At 62.7% G+C, this 22,564-nt stretch overlaps 2 protein-coding genes across 3 annotated transcripts; one reads left to right on the top strand and one right to left on the bottom strand.

Annotated features, from left to right (window-relative positions):
* The first annotated feature begins 2,259 nt into the window (after positions 1 to 2,259).
* Positions 2,260 to 14,517, top strand: R3HCC1L (R3H domain and coiled-coil containing 1 like). 2 transcript variants are annotated; one of them, XM_064463928.1, is made up of 7 exons: positions 2,260 to 2,319; positions 7,818 to 9,301; positions 12,990 to 13,165; positions 13,280 to 13,350; positions 13,469 to 13,564; positions 13,751 to 13,891; positions 14,068 to 14,517. In XM_064463928.1, exons 2-7 carry the CDS (start codon positions 7,832 to 7,834, stop codon positions 14,121 to 14,123), a joined length of 2,010 nt encoding a protein of 669 aa, XP_064319998.1. In that variant the 5' UTR covers positions 2,260 to 2,319; positions 7,818 to 7,831; the 3' UTR covers positions 14,124 to 14,517. The 2 variants fall into 2 exon arrangements, with proteins under 2 accessions (XP_064319998.1, XP_064319999.1); XM_064463929.1 differs by having other exon boundaries at positions 2,281 to 2,319; positions 7,822 to 9,301.
* Positions 14,518 to 15,642: 1,125 nt separating this feature from the next.
* LOXL4 (lysyl oxidase like 4) lies at positions 15,643 to 21,542 on the bottom strand. Its single transcript, XM_064464501.1, has 14 exons — positions 21,245 to 21,542; positions 20,888 to 21,066; positions 20,548 to 20,759; positions 19,935 to 19,973; positions 19,595 to 19,811; positions 19,263 to 19,446; positions 18,839 to 18,993; positions 18,371 to 18,538; positions 17,995 to 18,157; positions 17,636 to 17,879; positions 17,265 to 17,380; positions 17,032 to 17,168; positions 16,728 to 16,839; positions 15,643 to 16,623 (listed from the first exon to the last, which is right to left on the bottom strand). Exons 1-14 carry the CDS (start codon positions 21,522 to 21,524, stop codon positions 16,553 to 16,555), a joined length of 2,277 nt encoding a protein of 758 aa, XP_064320571.1. The 5' UTR covers positions 21,525 to 21,542; the 3' UTR covers positions 15,643 to 16,552.
* Positions 21,543 to 22,564: the final 1,022 nt, after the last annotated feature.

The following is a 22,564-nucleotide window of genomic DNA, read 5'->3' as shown; positions in this document are numbered from 1 at the left end:
GACTGTGCTACTGCTGCCATGGAAACTGCCGTGGAGCATCATCCTGCCTCACCAGCCAGAGCGACCAGGCCACTGCGGTCCCCAGCCTTCCTCAGGCTCTGTCCCCAGGCACCTGGGCTGACAGAGTGGGAGAGGCTGGGTGCTCCCTGCCAGCCACCATCCCAGCGTCACCTTGGGGCTGTGGCGGGACAGGGGCACCCCTGGGTAGGACACCCAGGGCGTGGCAGGGACAGAGTGGCCAGGGAAGTGCTGGCAGGCGGTGTCTGGTGCCATTCCCAGACAAACCCAGCTCCCACGCGGCCAGGGGCTCCACGCTGCTTGGCCTCCCACAAACATAAATCATTTTCTAATTTATAACATGAATAATTGATTTTGCCTCCGTAGCTGGCGATAAATCTCCTGTGCGCACATGCATAAGAAAATAGTAATAATGAAAGCGATCAGGATCTGCTGCCATCGATTACCTGCGAGAGGAACCACGGTCAGCTGTGTGCCATGGCGGGCTGGGGCCAGGGCTGCTCCCTGGGGGGTGCTGGGTGGCCCTGCCTGGTGTGAGTCTTCCTTGTCCTGCACAGGGCCACATGGCTGCGGCGGGATGACCCTATCCGTCCATGTCTGTCTTGCCCAAACGTTCCCCTTCCAAGCCCTCCTTTCCCATTCCCAGCAGTGATCCCACAGGACTGTGGTGATGGAGCACAGCTTCCTTCCCAGGGTCCCACCTTGTTCACACCTGCACCCAAATAAAGGGAATTCAAAGGTAAAACAAGTTATCACTTGGGTCCACCACTCAGTACAGAAGAACCAGGTCTCTGGGGCTAATGTGCTGAGCCCCTGTGGGTACTGGGACCCACACTGGGTGGTCACAAATGTCCGAGTACTTCAGGGCATCCCAGACCTCAGGCATCAGCAGTCCCAGCCCTGTAGCTGCACCTGAGGAGGGATAAGATGCTTGGCACAACCCCACGTGCTGATGCCCCATGCAATGCCTCAGTGACATCTTGCCAGGGTGCCAGGTGACCGGTCCCCAGTCCCTCAGCAGCTGCATGGCTTCCAGGGAGCTGCAGAAGCTGCACTGGCTGCCTGGGCACCAGCTTCGAGTCCCACCACACACAGGCAGTGGGTATGCAATGGGGCATCACCCCTCCCTCACCCCCATCATGAGGCTGCCTAGGAAGCAGCAAATCACATTGGACAGCTTCAGTTCATTAGGAAGCCAGCCCTGGGTACGTGGGGGAGTGCAGAGGCCCCCTGCCCATCAGCCAGATGAACCAGGGCGTCTGCACCAGCCTGCCCGAAGCCTTTGCAGCCCTGTACCCCAGCGAGCCAGGACACGGCCCCACTTTGCCAGCTCTGGACAGCAAGGCACCACACCTGCCTGCATCCTCCGGGTTGCCCCCTCTCCCCCGCCAGCCCTCACCCTGCCTGTGGGCGTATCCCGCCCTGTTCCCCTGGGTCCCCCATCCTTCCCCCACAGGTGCAGGCCCCGGCTCGGGCGTGCTCTGCAGCACCAGCGCTTCATTAGGAGCCAGCAGATGCGCCAGTCCCGGGCATGCTCCTCTCGCTGCCCACGCTGCCTCCGAGGGCGTGCGAGCGCCGGGGCCCGGTACATTATCCGCTGGGCGCAGGCAGGCTGCTCCTCGCCAAGCCCCAGGAAGGAAGCGGAGCAAAACTGCCCGGCACAGACACCTTTCCCCGTCCGGGTGTCTGGGCAGCCGGCACGCCGGCCAGCCTGCAGCCCTGCGGCGGGAGCGCGGGGTGTGGGATGTGGCCTGGAGGTGCCTGAGCCTCGCCATTCCCCCGGTGCCCCCCGGCAGGTGGGAGTGGGGGTCTGCTGGCCTAGCCAGCACAGCAGTGAGTACCGCTGCTCCCGGTAGCGTGTGACGTTAAATGGTGACGGGAAACCCACGGTAGCTTCCCGTGGGGCCGCCCGCGGGTGGGAGGGGAGGTCCCTCTCCCTCCTGCTGCCCTGTGTCCGCACCCCCCCTCCTCCCCCAGGTACGGAGCACCCTGCCCTCGGACCCCGGCCGCGGGGGAGTGCCCGGGGGAGGTCGGGCCGCGGTGGCACCGGGGCTGCCCGCGACGGTCCCAGCTCCGGGGCTGCGCCGACCGCCAGGGCGGGGGGCGGCAGCCCAAAGTCCCGCGGGGGGCGGCCGGGCTGGCAGGGGTGCGGGGTGCCGGGGCGGCCGGGCTGGCAGGGGTGCGGGGCCGCACTACAGGTCCCGGCGCTCCCCGCGGCGGGGCGGGAGGGGGGCGGGCCCTGCGCGGCGGAAGCGGCGGCGGCGGCGGCGCGGAGCGGCGGGGGACCCGGCGCGGCCACTGGTAACGGCACGGCCCGGCAGGCGGCTCGGCCCGGCCTGGCTGGGCTCGGCTCGGCGCTATTCGCGGGGCAGGGGCTCGGCAGCCCGGGGTGCGCGCCCTGCCCGGTCCCTGGGCTGAACACTGTGCCCCCGTCCCGTGTCCCAGCCCTGACCCCCAGCCCTGTCCCTCACCCGCTGTCCCCCACCCCTCTGTCCCAGCCCTGACCCCCAGCCCTGTCCCTCACCCGCTGTTCCCCACCCCTCTGTCCCAGCCCTGACCCCCAGCCCTGTCCCTCACCCGCTGTCCCCCACCCCTCTGTCCCAGCCCTGACCCCCAGCCCTGTCCCTCACCCGCTGTCCCCCACCCCTCTGTCCCAGCCCTGACCCCCAGCCCTGTCCCTCACCCGCTGTCCCCCACCCCTCTGTCCCAGCCCTGACCCCCAGCCCTGTCCCTCACCCGCTGTCCCCCACCCCACTGTCCCAGCCTTGTCCCTCATCCCCTGTCCCAGCCCTGACCCCCACCCCGCTAGCTTGCAGCCCCTGGAGCACCCGGGTAACATAGCACGTTGCAGACCCCATAATTCTCCCCAGCTTACTGAGTCACGGGGGGTGCCGGCGGTGACAACCCTCGAGGGCAGGGGAGTTATACAGCATCCATGCGTGCTCGGTGTGCTGGGCTCCCGTGGCTCGTAAAACACGTGCCTGGTGCTCCCACGCGCTAGATGCTGTATTTCATGGCTGCCTGTCTGCCCTCGGTGTCCCCTCCGTCCGTAACGCTGCCTGCGGGGCTCTGTGTGCTGACCGCCGTGGGGCTGTCACAGCCCCGGGGTGGCCTGTAGCACGATGCCAGCGTCCAGCTTTTGTCGCTTGCATGTTTTGGGGTGGTCATTCCGGCCACCTGCTTTCCAATTTGATCACACCCAGGGCTCTGGACTTTGCTTTCCAGGCTGCCTCTGCCCACCGGATGCTGCTTCAGGTTATTTTACCTTCTTTGTCCCAGGCTGGGTCTCGTTTTGTTTCCTGCCACATTTCTCGCACCCTTTGAATAATTTCTCTGCTCTGGCTGGTATTTGCAACACCTCTTTGCTCAGTATTATCTACAAGTATAATTACAATTCACTATTCAAGTGAAAGTTTGGGAGATAGTATAAAATGATACCCTGAAGCTCAGCTAAATTGTGTCTTGCTTGCCTTATCCTTAAGCTTTGCCCTTCATGCAGGAGCCCATCACAGTGGGTGTGCAGGCTCCTTCCTCCAGATGTTATGTTCTGTACTAGGGATGGGCACAGGGTTTACCCTGTGCCTGGCTCCAGTTTTATTGTCCTCTCCGACATAGAAGATTGGTGCCTGGTTTGCTCTGCCCATCACAAGGGCCTTGTTTTCTCCCCGGCACCGTGTGTGTGTTGGCGGGTTAATCGGTTCACCTCGGCGCTGGCCATGCCAGCCAGGTGATCGTGTCTATGTGGAGATGCTGTTTTTGCTTTCCCTGCAGCTGTTTTTGCGAGGCTTCCGCCTCATTTGCATTTTTCTGGTTAAAAACAGTAATTTTGTCCTTTTGAGTCATCTTTATTTTTGAGCTGTCGTTAATTTTCTCTCTCTCCTTGTTTATTAATAGACCTTTTAACTTTTGTGCTGATTCTGCCCGCGTATGTTTGTAAAGTCCTTTGTATTCCCCTTAGCCCTTCGGCTGTTAACTCCTTCTGCTGGTTTGTTGTCCCTTTTTCCCCCTGCAGATGTGAGGAGACACTATTGATTTACAAATCCCCCTCCTGTCTGAAGCGTTCCCCTTCTCTTGTTCCAGGTGTCTCCTAAGAGCATTGCAAGGGAAAGGCACAGTTGAAATCTCTCTTTTTTCGCAGTGCCTTTGATGCCTTCGATGCCTCCTTGCGTAGCCAGCATTTTCTCCGGCTGATGGAGGGTGTCTTTCTCCCAGCATCAGGGGACAGGGTCGTCTTAAAGCCTGTGGGACTGCAGGCAGGCGTCGGATGGGACGTGGCTTTCCAGTCCTTGAAGCGCTTTGCTTTACCTTGTGCCGGTGGCTCTGTGTTCTTGCTTTTACTCTGCCTCTCCCTGCCAGGTGTCTGGGTCCTTCCCTGGCCCTGTCACCTGCTGCGTGAGCTGGGCAGGCTGGGCTGGAGCTCTGCTGAGAGCAGAGGTGCAGGGTAGCCAAAACCTATGACAATCCTTACCCAGGCTGCTGGGTGCCAGTGTTGTGCAGTCGGCAAGCGTGCCGCGGCACGTGCCTGGCATGGGATGAGCCCTGTGAGCAGCGGGTTCCCCAGTGGGGCTGTTTAGAATCTCCTTGTACCTGCCTTTTCATTAGTCTTGTTATTATATTTATTTCCCCCCCCCCCCCTCCAAAGAGCCCAATCTGTGGCAGGCTGTAAAGAGTGACATTGCAGGTGCGCGAGCTGCATACCGAGGCTGTGTGTGGTCCCCCAAGGCTCCCGGTCCCCTGGTGCTGCTGTCCCCATTCAATATCAAGTCTTTAAGGTTATCTGCTGTATCGATGGGAGTATGGATTGAGTGGAATTAGAAACCTCGGAGGCTAAAAATACAGCTCCCTGCCAGGAAATGCGGCAGCCTGCTGGGAGGGCTCTGGGTGGCACCAAAACTTTTCCGGGAACTGGCACTCTCCGTGTGAGCCCTGCAGCCTGGCATCCGTGCATGTCCCCAGGCTCCCCATGTGGGGCTGTGGCTGCTGTCTCTGCCTGCAGTGGGAGAAGGTGGCGGGAGCCCTGGCTTTGCTGCCAGAGCCACACCATAAGTGTCCTCACCTGCTGGGAGGGGATGCAGAAGGTGGAGGAATTTGGCGAACGTGCTGTGCAATGTGAAGTAGGGTCTGTGATGTGGTCAGCCCTGTCTTGCTGTTGTTTGTGGGGTCCTTCCCCAAAGAGGAAGGGGAGAGAAGTCAGGGAGAAACCACTGCCTGCCTGTGCTGCAGGTCACTAGAGGAGAAATGCAGGCTGGTGTGTTGCCCAAGCAGCTGCTCTGAGACCTCACAAACTCGAGCCATGAGCACAAGCTCCCCATGAGCAGTGTTCCTGGCGATGATGCGAGGGGAGTCTGTGCCTGCAGGGAGCTCCAGCCACCTCCTGGCTGATGCTCCAGCATCCCCTTGGCCTCACCAGGCTGTGTTGCACTGGGCTGGCAGGCATTATGTGCCAGGCAGCTGGGCAGCACTCCCAACACCACTTTTACCGTGGTGCCGTGGTGTGCCTGGTGCGGGGCCGCCTTTCCCTGCTTAATGCTGCAATGCCAAGCTGTTTTCCTGGCTTGCTCTGAAACGTGGGGCATCAGCCGGGACAGCACAGGCCCTTTTGGGGATGCGCTGCCCATTACTGCCTGGGTTTGCAGGGTGAGCTTGGTCCTGGAATCTGGAAGCTGCGGGGTTGCCCTGCCCAGTGTAGTGTGAATGAGACCCGAAGCCAGGGCTGTTGCTCTGCCTCCTGGACCATGAAATCAGTTGGTGCCGACGCGTGGCCGTGGCATCGATGAAGTGTGTAATAGGCTGAGGGCAGGTGCTGTGCTGCCCTGTGGGGAAGAAAAAAGTGCTGCAGCATCCCTGCCAGCCTGGGCCAGCCACCACATTGCCATGCTTCTGCCTGGGCTGTGGGAAGTGGCTCTTCCCTGGCAGCGTGCGGTAGGCAGAGGCAGGGTTGTTTGTGGAGAGGATGCTCCCAGCACCAGCCGTCTGGCTAATGCTGCACCATCTGCTTTGGAGGGTGAGGCAAGGTGAATGGCAAGCTTTCTAGGAGCCCGTAAATCCTGTGTGCGAAGGCTCTTCTTGGAGGTGACTCAGGATATGCGTGGAGCGATGCTGTTCCTGGCTGCTCCCCGTGCTGGAAATCCTCAAGAAGCAGAGTCTGGGGGGAATCAGTGATGTCCCATGGGCTAAGATTCTGGGCTTGGTTGGGAGACGTCCTTTAGCAGGACATGGTTTGGTACAGTTGGAAGCTCTGCGTGGCTGGAAATGGTGGTGCTGGGGGGGCTCCCAGTGCCCCCTCCCCTCTGGCACCTCGGCTGTCACTTGGTGAGAAAATGTGCCTCGGTGTTGAAAAATGACTAATCCAGACCTTGGAGGGTTTGTAGGATACGTTCCTTTCTCACGGTCGATAAAGATAAAGGGGATTGTTCTGCCAGCAAAATTAGTGTATCAAAGAGGGGGAAAAAAATGACAAGAGCTGCAGAGACAGAAAAGTGGTTGGGGCAGCCCCAGAATGGTGCCCAGCATCACCGCGGCGCCCGTGCCTGCGCCTCGTGCTGCGGAGGTGGACAGGAGTGCGGTGCCACCTCTGCGGCATGAGGCGCAGGCACGGGCGCCGCGGTTATGCTGGGGAGCACTGCCCTGCCTGGGCTTGCCGGCGGTTTCCAGAGAGCCATGAGAGACCTATCCATCACGCCGAGGAAACCGTCTGTCCATCCGTCCATCAGGAGGAGGGGATGATGCCGTGTGGCACGGGCAGCCCCGGCCGCTTTCCAGCCAGCGGTTGGCCTCCCCTCGCCTTCCCGGCACCGCTGCCGGCTGTCGGTGAGGGGCCATGGGGAGCGTTCGCGCCTCGGTCAGGAGCTGCGTGGAGGGGAGGCTAATGTACCGGAGGTGCCTCGGAAATGAGAGCCTTGGATGGGTTCCTGGCCCTATTGATCCGCCGGCAGTTTATGCATCCTGACATTCATAATCTCGGTCGGCGCTGATGGTCCAGATTAATGGGCCCGGGGGCTGTCCATCCGTCACTTCACATTAATTACTGAAGAGGTGTTTTTCCAGTGATTTACCTGACAACGTCCCGTGATGAATCCCCCTAAACGGAGTGGGCAGTGATTAATCACGGGGTCCCAGCCCAGCCCCGCTCTGCCTTCCCCTCAACCGCAGCGCAGCCCCCCACACCATCCGTCTCCATAAACCCTGCCTGATGCATATTTATAGGGGCAGGGGGGCCTGGCAGCTCATGGTGTGCCTGCTTCCGCCAAAGATGATGAAAAATAAATCTCTGCTGGGACGGTGCAGCAGGTGAACGGGGCTGTGGCGTGCCGGGGTGGCAGCCGTGATCCTGCTCTGGGGTGTCCCCAGGCTGGGGTTTCGTTTCTGGGGCTCTGTGGCTGCCGTGGCCTTCTCTAAGGTTTTTGATGTGTGAAAGGTGCAAGGGCTCTGTGTCAGGCTTCAGCTGTGGCTGCTGGACCCAGGGGCTGGGGGGTCCGGGGCAGCAGCCGCTGGAGCAGGGCGGGCTCCTCAGTGATGCTGGTAGGGTTTCCCTGCTTCTCCCATAGCCCGGTACGCCCCACTGAAGGCTGTAGGTCTGTGGGGTGCTTTGGGCACCAAACCCCATCTGCAGAGTTGCTACTGTGGGGGCAGTGTTGGGGTTCCACTAGCCATCGTTGTGTGCCAGCTGCCATGGGAGTGAGGGTGGGTGCCAGGCTGGGACCCCAACCCACCAACCTGGGCAGGGGCTGCCCTCCTTTTGCCTGGCTGTGGGGCAGCTGGGACGCGGGCAGGGCAGTGATGCTGTTTCTCCTTGGCAGGCAGCGGTGGCACCATGCAGCAGGAGTCAGAGGTTGGCCGGCCGCGCCGCAGGAAGCCCGACATGGCCCTCTATGTGCCCAAAGCGCGGCGGGAGAGAGCAGAACAAGCGGCAGGTGACACGCCAGCTGGACACCGCCAGGAGCCTGAGAACCACCGCCTGGCACAGGATGCTTGCCTGGGCAGTGGTGAGGGGCAGAGGCGAAGCCCCCGTGTCAGGACACAAGCAGGCAGAGCGGTGAGGAGGGAGAGCAAAGTGGATGCTGGCCCGAAGGAGCTGCGGGCAGCCTCTGGTGGGCACTGCCGGAGGCCGGGAGGCAGCTGCCCCATTGCACCGGAGAGCCTGGGGTCATCACCCAGTGTGCGGGAGCCATGCCCGAATCCACCCGTTGCCCAGCCCTGGGATGGGCAGGACAAAGCATCCCGTGGTGAAGGACTTGAGGAGCTCAGCCGCAGCTGCTGGATGATGAGGACCGAGCCTGACCCTCCATCCCCACTGAGTGCCCAGCCTGGGGCCATGGAGGCTTCCACCAAGCCTGGGGGTGACCCCGGTAGCCCAACACACCCTGCTAGCACAACGTTGGTGTGTTGGACAGGGCCAAGTGGTGTGTCGGAGCATGTGGGGGACAGTGGCCTGGATCCAGCCAGGTACCTCTCCCAGCATCCAGGAGGGGGTGTCTTGCCTCTGGCACAGGCGAGCAACTGGGGCAGCATGCCCGGACTGATGTGGGAGGCTGCAGGTCCAAAAGCCCAGGGAGAGGAAAGGGAGCCTGGCGCGTTTCTCCTGGCAAGGCAGGGTGAGGGCTGTGCTACCAGGGTGCTGGCAGAGGAGGAGGAGGAAGAGGAGAGGCAGGGAGGCCTGCTTATGGCTGAGCTTGCTGGGGAGAGCACTTTGGATGTACCAGGAGCTGGCTGCGAAATGGAGCACTCAGGGGGTGGCATGGGTGACGCACCAGTGCTCCCTGGGGAGAATACCCTGAGGCAGGATGTGGGCAGCCCATCCCAGCTCCCACCTGGCATGGAGGAGGGTGCTGCCAGTGCTGGGCATCCTGGCGGAGAGGGCATCCTGGTGCCTGCTGTGGAGGGAGCAGGCAGCACCTCTGCCTGCACAGGCAGCAGTGCCAGGGCTGAGAACAGCCTGCCGGGTGCTGGCGAGGAACCGGCGAGTGGCGCGTGGGAAGGAGCACCCCTGGAGAGCCACAGGCCCCCACCATCCCTGGAGCTGCTGCGCCACGGCATAGAGGGGCTCTCGCCTGCAGCCTGGGCTGAGGAGCCAGTGGGGGCAGGCAAGGACACGGCCTCACCACAGCAGCATCGGTGCAGCCAGGAGGCTGAGGAGGAAGAGGGAGGTCTCTGCAGTGGCTCCCCAAAGGCAGAGCAGGCCAGTGCCGGGACCCCGACCCAGGCCAGCCCAGGCCCTGAGGAGAGCTGGGATGCGCTGTTCAATGACGATGGGGACTGCCTGGACCCCCGCCTGCTGGAGGAGGTACGTCCTGTGAGCCAGTGCCCACGGGGATTTGCAGGGATGGTGGCTGCTGCCTGCTGGGATGCGGGGGCAGGGGTCTTTGGGAGTCGGCGGCCCCCATGTCCTCCAGGGTGGGTGCATGGTGGGTCGGGCTGCACCCAGGGCATGTGGCCACCCTTGCTGCTGTCACCATCAGCTGGCCCTGAGGGCATGGCCTGTGGTGCCAAATTGCCTGGGACCTCCACCCTGCCCCCCGGCTGGTTCCCATCCGTCCCACAGTGGCGGTGAAGGCTGGGGCAGATCTTCCCTCTCTAGTACATAAAGCGCACCCAGTAAAACCTGCTCGAGCACCGTAAAATGCAACTGCACCCTCGTGAAACCGGGGCCGGTGATAAAGAAATGGGCTGAGACGTATGGGCTCCCATTGAAATAGCAACGGGATGTTTCCTCGAAACTACGGCTTCTTAATCAGCTGTGGCTCATTACCATCCCCTCCTGCATGCATACAACTGAATTTACTACAATTAGCTGGTTAGCACTGGGACCCAAGCCGTTTTCCTGCCATTTGTGAGGAAATCTCGGCTTCTGCAGTGAGGCTGGATACCCCTTATTGCATTTTAAATCAGTAGCATCAAACTGGTAATTTTCCAAATGACATTAATGTGCCCAAAGTAACAAACAGCGCTAATATTGTTACAGCCATCGTCTGTCCACCCCAGGCTGGAAGCAGGGTATGAAGTGGCAGTGCCTGAAAACAGGTTCTGGGGAGGGATGAGCTTAACTCAAGAGCACCGTTACTGGGGAGCGCTGGTACCCACCTTGTCTGTAGGGCTGTGCTCAGGCTGGTGTGGGGCTGGGACACGGTGTGGGGCATGCAGGGCTCGCCTCTGGGGCTGCTCAGAGGGAGATGTGGAAGAGCTTTGGGTACCCCCATCTGTGCCTGACTGTGCTCCCTGCAGCTGCGGTCCCTCACCCTCCAGCTGGGAGGTTGTGGTGAGCAGCGGTGCAAGGTGGGTGGCACTGGTGCTCCGACGGCAGCTGGCGCATGTGGCGCTGGCTTTCCGTGGGCTGGCACGGGGGCACAACTTTGCCCTCAGACAGAGCAGGGCGGCTGCCTGGTCCTGCAGGGGAGGCAGGTCAGGGAGGGCCTGTGTTACGGTCCAGCTGTAGGGTGCTGTGAGCGCGGTTGTGCCGTGCAGCACTAGTGCTGACTGTGAATGGCTCTGGAGCATCCGTGTTAATTCCCCCGTGCACAAGCTCGGAGCAAAGTTTGAGCTTTCCAGGGAGCTTCCCAAAATGGGTGAATAAGAACCTGAAAAAGGGATTTATCAGTTAAAAGTTGCTATCTTCACCACCCTGCAGATTCCCATACTGAGCCTGGTGCTTCCCAAGCCCTCTGAGCTCTTGGCAGGTGGACGTGGCTGCTTGGGGAGGGCACAGGCTCTTGGGGAGGTGGAGCTGTTGTTAATTAACAAAAAGGATGAGAAAATTAGTACCGTTCTTCCTTATAACTGAATCCTTATGCACTGCGGATAGCTGGCAGAGAGCAAGATTTATGGCATTCTGTGTGGAGGAGAGATTTCTGATAGCAAACGGCTCTTTAATCTATCAGCAAAAAACACCATAGCAAGATCCATTGGCTGGAAGCTGAAACCAGACAAATTCAGAGTAGAAATCAGTTTGAATGCAGAGGGTAATTAAGCACTGCGACCATTTCTTTTCAGGCTTGGTGGACTCTCCATCAGCCGGCATGGCGGGGCAGGAGCTGCGGTGTGCATGTGCCGGGGGGTATGGTGCATGCGTGCCGCCGCGCACCTCCCCTCCAGCTCTGGAGGTGCGCTCTCTGTGAGAGCATGAGAGTGTAAGCGAGTGGTCATGGACCCCTCTAATGTGCTCCACTGAGGATGCATCTTTAGAGAGCAGAGAGGCATGATGGACAGGCTTCATTTCCCACGGCCTCCTGTCTCTGCCATCCATCTGTCCATACATCAGCAGACCCTTCCCAGCACTGGGTGCGTGTCAGGGCTGGGGGCTATACCCTGGCTCCTGCTCCCTGCACCCCCCACGGCTGGGGGGCTGCAGTCACCCTGTGTGCCTGGTCTGGCAGTGCAGGGAGGACCTGTTGAGCTGTGCCTGCTGCGTGGCTGAGCCCGGTTGCCAGACGGCGCCTGTCCTTGCTGCCCCGCCACACTTGGTGATTTGTGAAGGTCAAGGACCGCTCCAGCACTCGGTGCTCCCGGTCTCTAATCATCTTCCTGGCGCCTGGCACTACCCGAGTGCTCTGCTCCCTCAAGCGGCACCGCAGGGCTTCATCCTGCCCAGGGACAGCTCCTTTGTGTCCCCTGAGCGGGCAGGGGGTGCTAGATGAGTGTGCAGCCCCACATGGGGTGCACTTGGTTAGTGGGTGACGGTGGTGGGGCAGGCGGCTCTGCTGGCAGCCTCGTGAGCTCCATAACTCAGCTCTCCCCTACACCGGCATCCAGCCGCCCTGGCAGCACCCCCTCACCTGCCGTGAATCCATCTTCCCCATAAAATTGTCGGAATGAGCACTTTTTATTGACTGAGCTGGCTGGGATTTATGGACTCTAACCTTCCAGCCGTGGTGTGCTCGGCTACGATCACTTGGGGGATCGAGCTGGGAACCCGGCTGAGTTATGTACCCGCTCCCCGGCACTGTGCTGGCCCCACACTCCGGCAGGGACAGGGGAGCTGCCGGTGGCTTCTTGCTGTGCCTGGCCTGGTGTCACAGCTGGAGCGGGGCCATGAATCCCCTCGGCCGCCAGCACAGTGTGGTTTGGAAAGCAGAGGTTCAGCAAGTGGTGCTCACCAGCACCAATGCTGCGGGGTGGAGGGGAGCAGCGGGTGGCTGTGCCCCCCACAGCGTGGCAGTGGGCAACTGCTGTCCATGTCTTAAAATGAAGGTTGAAAAATGGGAGAGGGAGAAAAGTGCTACAGCCATCATCTTTTAGAGCTGGAGGAAGTGCCCCGCTGTGAGATACTAAACGCACACAACCCGTTTAGCTTATCAAGAAGAAGATTGAGAAGGGACTTGATTAGCGTGAGTAAGTGCCATCATGGGGAGGGTACCAGGGACCAAGGGCTCTTTAATCCAGCAGAGAGGCAGAACAAGAACTGCTGGCTGGAAAGCGAAGCCAGAGAAATTCAAATGAGAAATAATGCATAAATTTTTGGCCGCACAGGTGATTAACCACCAGAACTTGCTCCTCAGGGGAGTGCTGGCTTTTCCATTTCAGCATCCAGGGCGCCGATGGGCTGCTCTGGTGTGTGTGCTACAGCCGGCATGTGCTGAGTCTGGTGGTCCCATGCAGCGGGCAGACATCAGGCTTTCCTCCTGGGCTTGCGGTCCTGCTTGTTGTTCCCCAAATGTATTTCGGGTCAGCACGTCACTGTGGAAGGAGGGGTGTACATGGGGGTGCACGTGCTGTCTCACTGGTGCCATTCCCACTGTGTCCCTGGCGGGACCACAGAGCGCAGCAAGTGAAGGGATGCTAGTAATGGGAAAAGCAAGTGCATGGCATGAGAGCCCCAGTCGATAACTCCTAATATCTCAACGCAATTAATCCTTCTGCAGTGCTGGGGTAGGCGGCGTGGGCCAGACTGCTTCCCGGGGAGCACTTGCCATGGATCAGGAGCTAGCTTGGGGAGGGCAGGCATGGGTTGCTCAGTGCTCTGCCTCTCACACCTCTAGCTCTCGGGGGGCAAGAAGCACCGGGAAAGCCAGCAGTCACCCCGCTTTGACTACTATGGGGCTGAGCCCGCTGCACTGGACCTCAGCGATGCCGAGCTGCCCCATGTCATCGAGATCTATGATTTCCCCTCGGATTTCCGCACCGAGGACCTGCTGCGTGTCTTCTGCAGCTATCAGTGAGTCTGCCAGCAATGGCCCATCCCCAGCGCTGGGGTCCCCTGCCTGGGTGCTGCTCTGGACCCCTGCCCACCCAGTGCCAATGCCTTGCTGAGCTTCCCTCTCTCCGGCAGGAAAAAAGGTTTTGATATTAAGTGGGTGGATGATACGCACGCCCTGGGCATCTTCTCCAGCCCCATAACAGGTACTGCTCCCAGTTTGGCTGTGGACGGCCAGAGGGGAGGCATCCCTGCCTCTCCCATGGCCGGATCCTGGGCATGGGGCTGGCCTTGCATGCAAATGCCGCTGCTCTCTCCCCACAGCACACGATGCCCTCAGCACCAAGCACCTGATGGTGAAGACTCGCCCGCTCTCCCAGGGCACCCGTGCCTCTAAAGCCAAAGCCAGGGCGTACGCTGGTGAGTGATGCTGCCCTGTGCTGGCTTGTGCCGTGGTGCTTGTGCTGCAGCATCTTCATCCCAATAACTGGGGAGGGATGGGGCATCCGGCATGGCTCCGCAATGCTTAAGTGCTGCAGAGCTGTGCCAGCTGCTCTGTCCCTCCTAGGATGCCCCTAGTGATGTCCCCCATCTCCACTCACCCAGACTATCTGCAGCCAGCCAAGGAGCGCCCTGAAACGTCGGCTGCCCTGGCCAGGCGGTTGGTGATCGGTGCCCTGGGGGTACGCAGCAACCAGACGCCAGCCCAGCGAGATGCTGAGCGGAGGAAGCTGCAAGAAGCCCGGGGTGAGATTTGGATGCCTGGGGTGCTTGCAGTTTGGGGGGATCTCCATGGATGCACCTTCTCACAGGGTGCTGGGTGGGAGGGGGCTGTTCCAGGGTGGGCTCCAGCCACCTCTGTGGTGAAGTAGGTGGCTGTAGGGTGATGGGGCATGGGATTGACCCTCCTCTTGTCTCTGCAGAGAGGAAGCGCCTGGAGAACAAGCAGCGGGAGGATGCCTGGGAGGGCCGGGAGTGAGTGTGGAGGCTGTACCTTACCCCTGCTGGGAAACCCCCTGGGGTGCCCACGCCCCCCTCTACGGGCAGGCAGGGCACCATGCGTTTTGGAGCGGGGATGGATCCCGCACTGCATCCCAAAGCACTGGGCTGCTCCACTGAAGGGGCTGAGCAGGGTGTGTGTGCAGGCTGGTTGGTGCCTTGTGGATGCTGTCACTGTCGGGCAATGCCGCCTGCCCTGCCCAGGGCAGGAACCCCTGTGCTGCCTGCTGCAGCGGGAGTAGCCGGTGGGACGTGGGGAGCTCGGCAGTGAACACGTGGGGCCGTGTGGGGCGGCCCTGGCCACCTGGCAGGGCCTTGCAAGCAAGAGTTTCTGTCCTTTATTTTGCTAATAAATACCATTTATTTTATTTGCCTGCTGGGCTGCAGCTTTCCGTGCCCTGGAGCGCTGGGGGAAGGTGTGCACGCTGAGGGCTGCCACGCATGGTCCCTGCTGCTGTGGGGATGTCCATCTCTCCCAGGTGGTGGGTGTCCCTGACGGGTGGAAGGGTGGGGATGCAGGCAGGAGGGGTCGGGTAGGGCAGCGGGCAGGAATGTGCTGGCAGGGACCTTGTTTACTTCCGCAGAGCAGCTGCAGCCCTGAACAGCGAACAGCGGGGCCCTTGTTGGTGCATGGGCAGGGCTGCCTTCCTGGCCCAGTGCGGGGCTGTGATGTGGCTGCACTGCTGGCCCTGGTGGGCTGGGGGCTTCCTGCCTTGCCCTGGGGTGGTGGTGTGGGCAGGCAGCTGGGACCTGTCTTTGCCTCCTCTGCTTTGCATCATCGCAGCATCCAAAAAACAGCCCTTTGTGCCCCAGTACTCCTGCCCTGTAGCCTGCCCAAACTCTTGGGGCCATGTTTTGTGGGGCTCCCTTGCATTTTGCAGCAGGTGGGAGCAGGGACTGTGCTTTTCCACCAGCCCTGCCAGTGGTTTGCATGTTTTTGGTCACGGCTGCCTCACCCCAGCCTGCACGGAAGGGCTCGTGTGGCTGCCCTGTGTCCCCTGGCTGTCCCCCCAGCTTGGCGGTGGCGGAGCCGGTCATGACCCTGCAGCGGTGGCTGCCTGCCCCCTTGCTGGTGGTGCGACACGTCTTGGTTGCAGCTCTCGGCTGCTTGCAGCTTGGCCAGTTGAGATTTCAGGGCACAAAGCTGTTCTCATCCGGAAAGCATCTTCCCTGCTGACCAGCATCCCTTGAATCCCAACCACAGCAGAGTGAGCCTCTGCCAGCATGTGCCTTGCCACAGCCTCTGGCCTTGGGCCACCCTAGTTTATCACTGCCATCCCCAGTGGCTCCTCCACACGTGGGGACTGTCACATGTGGGTACAACCCAGCCTGTCCTGGCTGTGCAGGGCTGAGATGGGTGCTGGCAGCACCCCCCCACCCTTGGCTGGTGTCTGCTGAGAAGGTGGGGACGGGAAGGGGTGTGCAAGGAGAAGGGGGGCACTGCCTGGTAGCCAGGTCACCAGGGGCCAGGCAGTACAGAGTGTGGGTCAGTGGTGAATATTCCCATTTATTTCCTTTAAAAAATATTTGCTAGAAACCATGGGAGGAAAGAAACACAGAGAGAAAGGGCACGGTGTCCCCTGTGTCCCCACCCTGCTTCCAGGAGCAAGGGCTTTGTGGGGGCAGAGTGGCCCCATCCCTACTCCTGGGGCTGGGAAGCTGCCAGGGCAGCCTGGGAAAGCCCAGCATGGCAGCTGCAGCTGCGGCAGCCGGTGGGCTGGCTGCCGGCCCGTGCTGCCACAGAGCCGGCCAGGTCCCTTTGCATGCATGGGGTCAGCCAGGTCAGGGCCAGGGTGCTCTGGCTGGCAGGGACTGCTGGCGGTGAGCCGGAGCCACTTGGCACCGGCCACACACAAGCAGCGGGGGAGGGCTGGTGGCTCTGGGTGGCAGGGGGGGTACACTGCCTGGCCACGGGGACATCGCCTAGACCAGGGTTGTTCTTGACTGGGGATTGGCTTCATGGTCCTGGTGGGGAGGAATGCAGGGGAAGGAGCAGGGGACTGTGGGGTTGCTAAGGGGGTACGCCCTCTCCCATTGCACAGCACCTTTATTGAGGACAGGACTGGTGCACGGGTGGCAGTGGCCGAGGCCTGTCCTGAGCCTGCTGGGACCAGGGGCCGGGTGGGCAGACTGAGGTAGTCATCCTGGGGAGCATGGGAGCTGCAGAGGTGAGGGCTGCTGCAGTACCCAGGCCCCTCTCACAGGTCCTGCCGGCAGCATGGTGCTGGGCACCCCTTGGTGCTCCTCACTGGCCCCAGGGCTTGTCTTCATCCTCTGTGGCAGCATCAATAAATACAAATGTCTTCGAGTTCCTGAGCTCAGGCCAGTGCTGCCGGGGTGCAGGAGCCGGGGTGGGGGAGCTGGGCTGCCCCGTGGCGCTACCAGGCGTGTGCTGGTGCCAGGCGGGGGTCATACAAGGTTGTTGGCCAGGCGCTCCCGTCGCTCCAGATCGCTCACCACGTCGGCGCCATAGGCATCACCTGGGGAGAGCGATGGTGTGGGTGTGAAGGACATGGGACCTGTGGGACCCCCAGCCTTGATGCTTCCCCCCTCCCTGCCCGCCTCCGCTCCCGCCCCGCCGTACTTGTGTGGCAGCCGTGCATCCAGATGCGCTGCCCGTCATACTTGCACTGGCACCGCATCACATTGTTGGAGAAGTCCGACTCAGCCACCTCATGCTTGGGGTTCACAACCACCTGGGGAGGGCGAGTGGCAGGGCTGGGGGTATCGCTGCCATGCCTTGGCCAGGCAGGGCCGTGGCATGCACCGTGGGGTGCAGAACAGCACCCTGATATGCAGGGTGAGGGGTGCTGGTGGTACCCATGGAAGGTGGCCCCTAGCCCTGAGCAGCAGTGGCTTGGGGCACACCTGCCCCTCCGTCCCTGTACCTGGAAGGTGTAGCTGCCCGGCGGCACGTCGGTGATGTCAATCCATTGGCAGTCAATGTCGTGGCGGTAGGTGTCCCAGCACCCCACACTGACCCCCTGCTCCCCAAAGTTGGCGCAGGCAAAGCGTCGCTGCAGCCCTGCGGGAGAGAAGGGAGGTGAGGGAGGGCACGGGCAGAGCTCACCTTGGGAAGCAGGACGGGGGCATTGCTGGCAGCTCCGCGGCTGGCACCTACCCTCAGGGCAGTTGGTGTCCTCCAGGCAAAAGCTGGCCTTATGCCCTTCAGCCACCTTAGAGCCATTGAGCGTCAGCAGGTCATAGTGGGTGAAGACCTCAATGCTGTGGAAGTGCCTGTGGGTACAGGGGATAAGCGGGAGGCGAGTGCCCGGCTGGCGAGCACGCAGGCAACCCAGCCGGGAGCAGGCAGCACCCAGAGGCTCTGTGCAAATTACAGCCTTGAAGCCAAATAAAGCTGTAATGACAGTGCCAGCACGGATGCTGCTAATTACCCCGGGCGGGCCAACCGCTGTGGGATGGGTGCCAGCGTGTCCTGCCTGGCCCAGGGAGGGCAGCCCCCCCGCCAGTCCCTGCCCATGGGCCACTCACCGGTGGCACTGGTGCCAGGTCCAGGCGTGACGCCCCATCCTGGGTCGGAAATCAGCTCTGCCCAGGTTGTGGATCTGGGAGGAGAAGCGGAGGAGGCGGCGGTGGCCATAGGGCCACTGCATGTGGTCAGCAGAGTGGGAGAGGCAGCGCTCCTCATGGGCACAGTACAGCAGCTCCAGCGGCCGGTCCTCCAGGTAGGCTGTCTCCTGTACCAGCTGGGCGTTCATCACCAGGTCTGGGGCATCTGGTGTGGAGGGGATTGGCAGGGATGGAGCAGGTGATCCCCATCCTGCATAGCCCCCCTGGCTCTCTGTGCCAGGAGAAGGGGGGTGCCCCCCCCATGGGCTCCTGGTACTCACGGGCGGTGCAGGTGACCCCTGCCGAGAAGCGTCCCCCGCCGCTGGGGCAGTGGACAGGGCCGTGGCGCTGGCACTGCTGGAGGGCCAGCTCGGTGCCAGCACAGCGCACCCCACTCATCACCACCCGGGTGGCATCGGGGCTGCCTGCCCAGTACCACGTCTCCTGGGCAGAGGAGGAGCACAGTGCTCAGACCAGCCCTCGCACCCCCTGCCAGCACCCCCCCCGCCTCCCCTGCCAGCTCCCCTGCCCCAGTGCTGCCACCACAGCTTGTAGCCCCAGACTGCCCCACGCCAGAGCCCCCGGCCACCCCGTGCCCACGCCACACATTCTGTTGGACCCCTCGCAGCCCAAGCCCCAAGCTGGGACCCCACTCACCTGGAGGGCATGGCTGGCAAAGCCCAGCCCCAGCTGTCGGCAGACGACCATGGCCTCATTCAACCCCCATTGTGCGCCGCACACCGCGCCCCACTGCAGCCGCCCCTGCACTGGCACCAGCACCTCCACCACACCCTCCTCGGGGCTGCGGCCCCCAACCAGCCGCACCTGCAGGCAAAGAGGGGCTAAGCTGGAGGCTGGGGCAGACCCCCAGCCATCCCTCCCAGCTCTGCAATGGGGCAGGCAGCCCCATGCATCCAGCTGAACATCTCCCCCACCTTCTTCTCCCTCCCTTCCTCCCCATAAAACCATTTGTGCCACCAGCTCATCCTGCAGCCTCCCATCAATGGGCTGCTCTGTGTCCCCCTATCCCCTGGGCCACCCCAGGGTGGCTCTGAGCATCTCCACTGGGCACAGAGCTTGCGGGGCAGGGGCTCCACAGGCTCTGGGGAGGAGGCAGGAGCTCACCTGGCTCTGGAAGTCCATGTGGGGCACATGGCAGCGGACAGCAGCATCGTCCTCATGCCCACACCCACTCCGCTCTGCATCCTGAAAGCGGCACTCGCCCAGGGAGCGCTCGTGGCCGGTGCACCGCACCTTGCTCATGTGGATGGGTCCCAGGCCTGAAGCAGAGGGAAGGTCAGCGCTCCCTGCTCTGTGCCCATCCTGGAGCAGGGATGTCCCCCACCCTCCTTCTCCTGGTCTGGAGGTTGCCTGCAGGAACGGGGCCACCCATGGCAGGAGCAGCCAGGGGAGTTCCATCCTAGTGCAGGCTGGAGCTGCCTGGACATCCAAGGATGCTCCAGCAGCACCCAGTAAACCAGGGGCTTTCCCCATCGTGCCCCTCCAAGCCCAGTGATGCCCCAAGTCCTTGCCACACCATGTCCCTCACCTTGGCCCATCTGCGCGCCCACCAGTGCCTGCTTTGCTGTTCCATAGCCCAGCTGCCTGCACACCACGCTGGCTGCGGCCAGGTCCCACTGCTTGTCACACACGGTGCCCCACTGCCCGTGGCGCAGCACCTCCACCCGGCCCTCGCCGGCGTGGGTGCCAGCTCGCAGCCGCACAAGGAGGACCTGGACACGAGGAGCAGCTGGTCAGTGGCCCCAGGGCACAGCCACCTGCCTGCACCACAGGCACAGGTGAAAATGGGGTGGCTGGGTGCTGCCTGGCTCTGGGACCTTCTGTTGGGAAGATGGGTCGTGGGGCCATGACAGGGCTCACCTTTCCTGGGGAGGTCTTGCTCCTGCCTTTGACTGTGCCCTTCTGGAAGGCAGGGCTGGGGAGGCAGCTGACGATGGTGTGCATGCCACGGGGGCAGGCATGCTGGCGGGGGGCTGGCGGGGCCACCTGCGTGGGGCAGCGGGCCAGATGGGTCTCCGTGCCCTGGCACCGCACTCTGTGGACCCAGAAGCTGTTTTTCTGACTAAGGGTCTTCAGGCTGCCGAGGGAGAGGAGCAGGGGCTGATGTCAGCTCGGGTGCTGGAGACTCTCCCCAGCCAACACCTGTGCTGGGTGCCCACTCAGGGTGCCCCTGCCCATCCTCCCCAGGGCTGGGCCCTACCTGGAGTTGGGGTCCTTCAGCTTCATGTTCCAGAGCTTCCTGTGGGTGCACAGAGGCAGAAAGTCGGGGGGGGGGGGTGTGTGTGTGTGCCAACCCTGCAGGGCTCAGGACCCACCACCTCATCATCCCTGCCCTCCCTGCCACCCCGTGGCAAGTGCAGGAGCTGGGGGGAGTCCTCCCATGGCACGGCAGGGTGAAGACAGGTCCTCTCCCCACTGGCAATTACTGTGCCAAGCCTGCATGCCCCGGCGGGACTGTGTGACTCCTGGCACCGGCAAGGGCTCATTATGGGCTGTATTTATAGCCCCAGCCCGAGGCGGGGGCGGAGGGGCTGAGGGCCACTTGCCTCTCCTCTCCTTCCACCCATACTTTACTGGGCATGGCTGGTGACTGTCCCCACAGCTCCCTGGCTGCTGCTGAGCCCAGCTCTGCCCCTCGTCAAGGCCCCAAGAAGGGGGCCCAGGCACGGCCAGGCCACACCAGCATCCTGCTCACCCACCTACATGCACATCCCTTCCCCGACACCCCCAGTCTCCTGCCCCCACGGCGTGTCCAGCTAGGCGCCCTGCCCCATGTGCCCCATGGCTGCAACATGGCTCTCCTGCATCCTTACCGGTAGAAGCTAGTGTTGACATGCTTCTCCCGGGGGAAGCCCAGCATCCCGCAGACCACACGGCTGTTGTTCCTGGTCCAGCCAGCATCACACACCTGCCTCCAGCGCCCATTGTGCTTCACTTCCACAGCACCCTCTGTCACCGGCATGCTCAGCTTGGCCCGTGCCAGGATGGGCTTGAGCCGCACCTCCTCCAGGCTCTGCCCCGGAACCTGCCCCAGTGGGCACAGGCATGGGCATGGGGGCTCCAGCACGGAGGGCAGGGTGTGCAGGATGGGGACAAGGGGAAGGGTCAAAGGGACCTGCCTCAGCCCCTCCATCCATCTTGCTGGGCACTCACCTCTCCCAGGTGACCAGAGGTAGTGGCCTGGGGGGATACACCGGGCAGGCGCTGTCCTGAGCACACCACACCAGCATCCTCACCGTGGTGACAGTCACTGGTGCCCCAGCCGTTGTGGACGCACTCTGCTAGGGAGCCCTCGCTGCCCCCACACTGCACGTTGTCCAGCCAGATGGGGCCTGGGGGGACAGGACATGCAGGGCTGTAGGTCACCATTGGGGCAGGGGGTGCCCATCTTCCTCCCCAGCACCATGGGCCCCTTCCAGCGCCCCACTGGGCAGGTTGCCCCACCCGGTGCTAAGCACGCTGTCCTTGCCAGGACTCCCCCCGTCCCCCAATTTCCCACCTGCCCCCTACCTTCCCCTTGGCCGTAGGTGGCACTATGGGTCCAGGTGACAGCTGCGGAGTAGCCCAGCTGGCGGCAGGCGACGGTGGCCGCGTGGAAGTCGAAGCCGTCGTCACAGACGGTGCCCCAGCGCCCTTGGTACAGCACCTCCAGCCGACCCTCCCCGGCTGGCCCCCGTGGCCCCGCCAGCCGCAGCTGTGCCAGGGCTGGCTCCTGCCCGCTGGGGGCCACGCAGCACAGCAGCAGCAGCAGCGGGAGCTGGATGGGGCTCACGCCAGCCGGCACCACCATTGTGGCTCTTGGGGTGGGATGCCTGGAGACAGCCCAACACTGAGCCCTTGGAGGTCACAGCAGGATGGGGGCTGCTGCTGCAGCCCCCTGTACCCCAGGAGCTGGGCTGTAGCGGAGGGATGTCATAGCCCCTCACACAGCAGTGACACCCCTGTCCCTGCGCTGCGGCAGATGCAGGGGCTAGTCCGTACCATCCACAGCTCGCAGAGTCCCCCACCCCGGGGCTCAGCCCCAGCCCCACACTCACCTGCCCCTCGCCAGGGGCACCCAGCCCTGGCACAGCCCCCACCCCCCACCCCAGGCACTCACTGACCCACACAGCCCTGCTGCCAACAGCCACGGGAACCCCCAGGAATCTACCCTGCCCCTATTGCTTCCTGCCTGCTCCATGACTCAGGCCATGGGTGGGGGCCCCACCGAGCCCCCCTTTATCCCCCCCCGAACACTGTGCCGGACACCAGAGCCCCTCCCCGTCCTGCACAGAGCCCCTGTCCCCCATCACTCCACCTCTCCCCCTGCATCCCCACTCAGAGCACTAGTGGGGTTGCTGTTCCCCCCTTCCATGTGCCCAGAAACCCCCGCCCCCGGGGCCATCCTTGGCACTCACCCTGGCAGCGGGTGACGGTGCGGGGCAGGCAGCAGCGCGGGGCGGGCAGCGGCGAGGGAGTGCGGTGCTGGCTCACCCCGGCCTCCAGCAGCGCTCCTGCCGCCGAGCACCGCCTGCCGCCGCTTTTATGGTGCGGCGGGGTGGGCCGCCACGGGTGGGGGCCCACGCTGCCCAGCCCGGCCCCGGCCCCCCCACCCCCTCCCCGCACCATGCCTGGAGCCCAGCCCTGCGCCCTGCCTCCCCCGCCCCTCCTCTGCCATCCTGGCCCCTGCCCCAACCACTGCCCCGCCCCCCCGCCCCCAGCTTGGGAGGGGGCCGAGCATCCCTGGGATAGCCCCTACCTACGTGAGCCTGGAACCCGCCTAGAATGAACCCAGTGTCCCCAGTCAGGAACGACACCCCCCCCCCCCCCCAGCACCACCACACCATGGGG

The sequence above is a fragment of the Phalacrocorax carbo genome, chromosome 12 (assembly GCF_963921805.1).
Source record: "Phalacrocorax carbo chromosome 12, bPhaCar2.1, whole genome shotgun sequence".
Classification (NCBI taxonomy): Eukaryota; Metazoa; Chordata; class Aves; order Suliformes; family Phalacrocoracidae; genus Phalacrocorax; species Phalacrocorax carbo.
Note: the sequence above shows the minus strand (reverse complement) of the source record. Positions and strands in the feature narration are given on the sequence as shown.

What these genes read in the sequence shown, in the direction of transcription:
- R3HCC1L (XM_064463928.1), top strand. Translation starts at nt 7,832, where the DNA reads ATGCAGCAGGAGTCAGAGGTTGGCCGGCCGCGCCGCAGGAAGCCCGAC. An exon ending in CGTGTCTTCTGCAGCTATCA is followed by an intron (nt 13,166 to 13,279) that starts GTGAGTCTGCCA and finishes TCTCTCCGGCAG; the next exon opens with GAAAAAAGGTTTTGATATTA. An exon ending in CTTCTCCAGCCCCATAACAG is followed by an intron (nt 13,351 to 13,468) that starts GTACTGCTCCCA and finishes CTCTCCCCACAG; the next exon opens with CACACGATGCCCTCAGCACC.
- LOXL4 (XM_064464501.1), bottom strand. Translation starts at nt 21,524, where the DNA reads ATGGTGGTGCCGGCTGGCGTGAGCCCCATCCAGCTCCCGCTGCTGCTG. An exon ending in CCTCTGGTCACCTGGGAGAG is followed by an intron (nt 20,760 to 20,887) that starts GTGAGTGCCCAG and finishes CCACTGGGGCAG; the next exon opens with GTTCCGGGGCAGAGCCTGGA. An exon ending in GCAAGACCTCCCCAGGAAAG is followed by an intron (nt 19,447 to 19,594) that starts GTGAGCCCTGTC and finishes CCTCGTGTCCAG; the next exon opens with GTCCTCCTTGTGCGGCTGCG.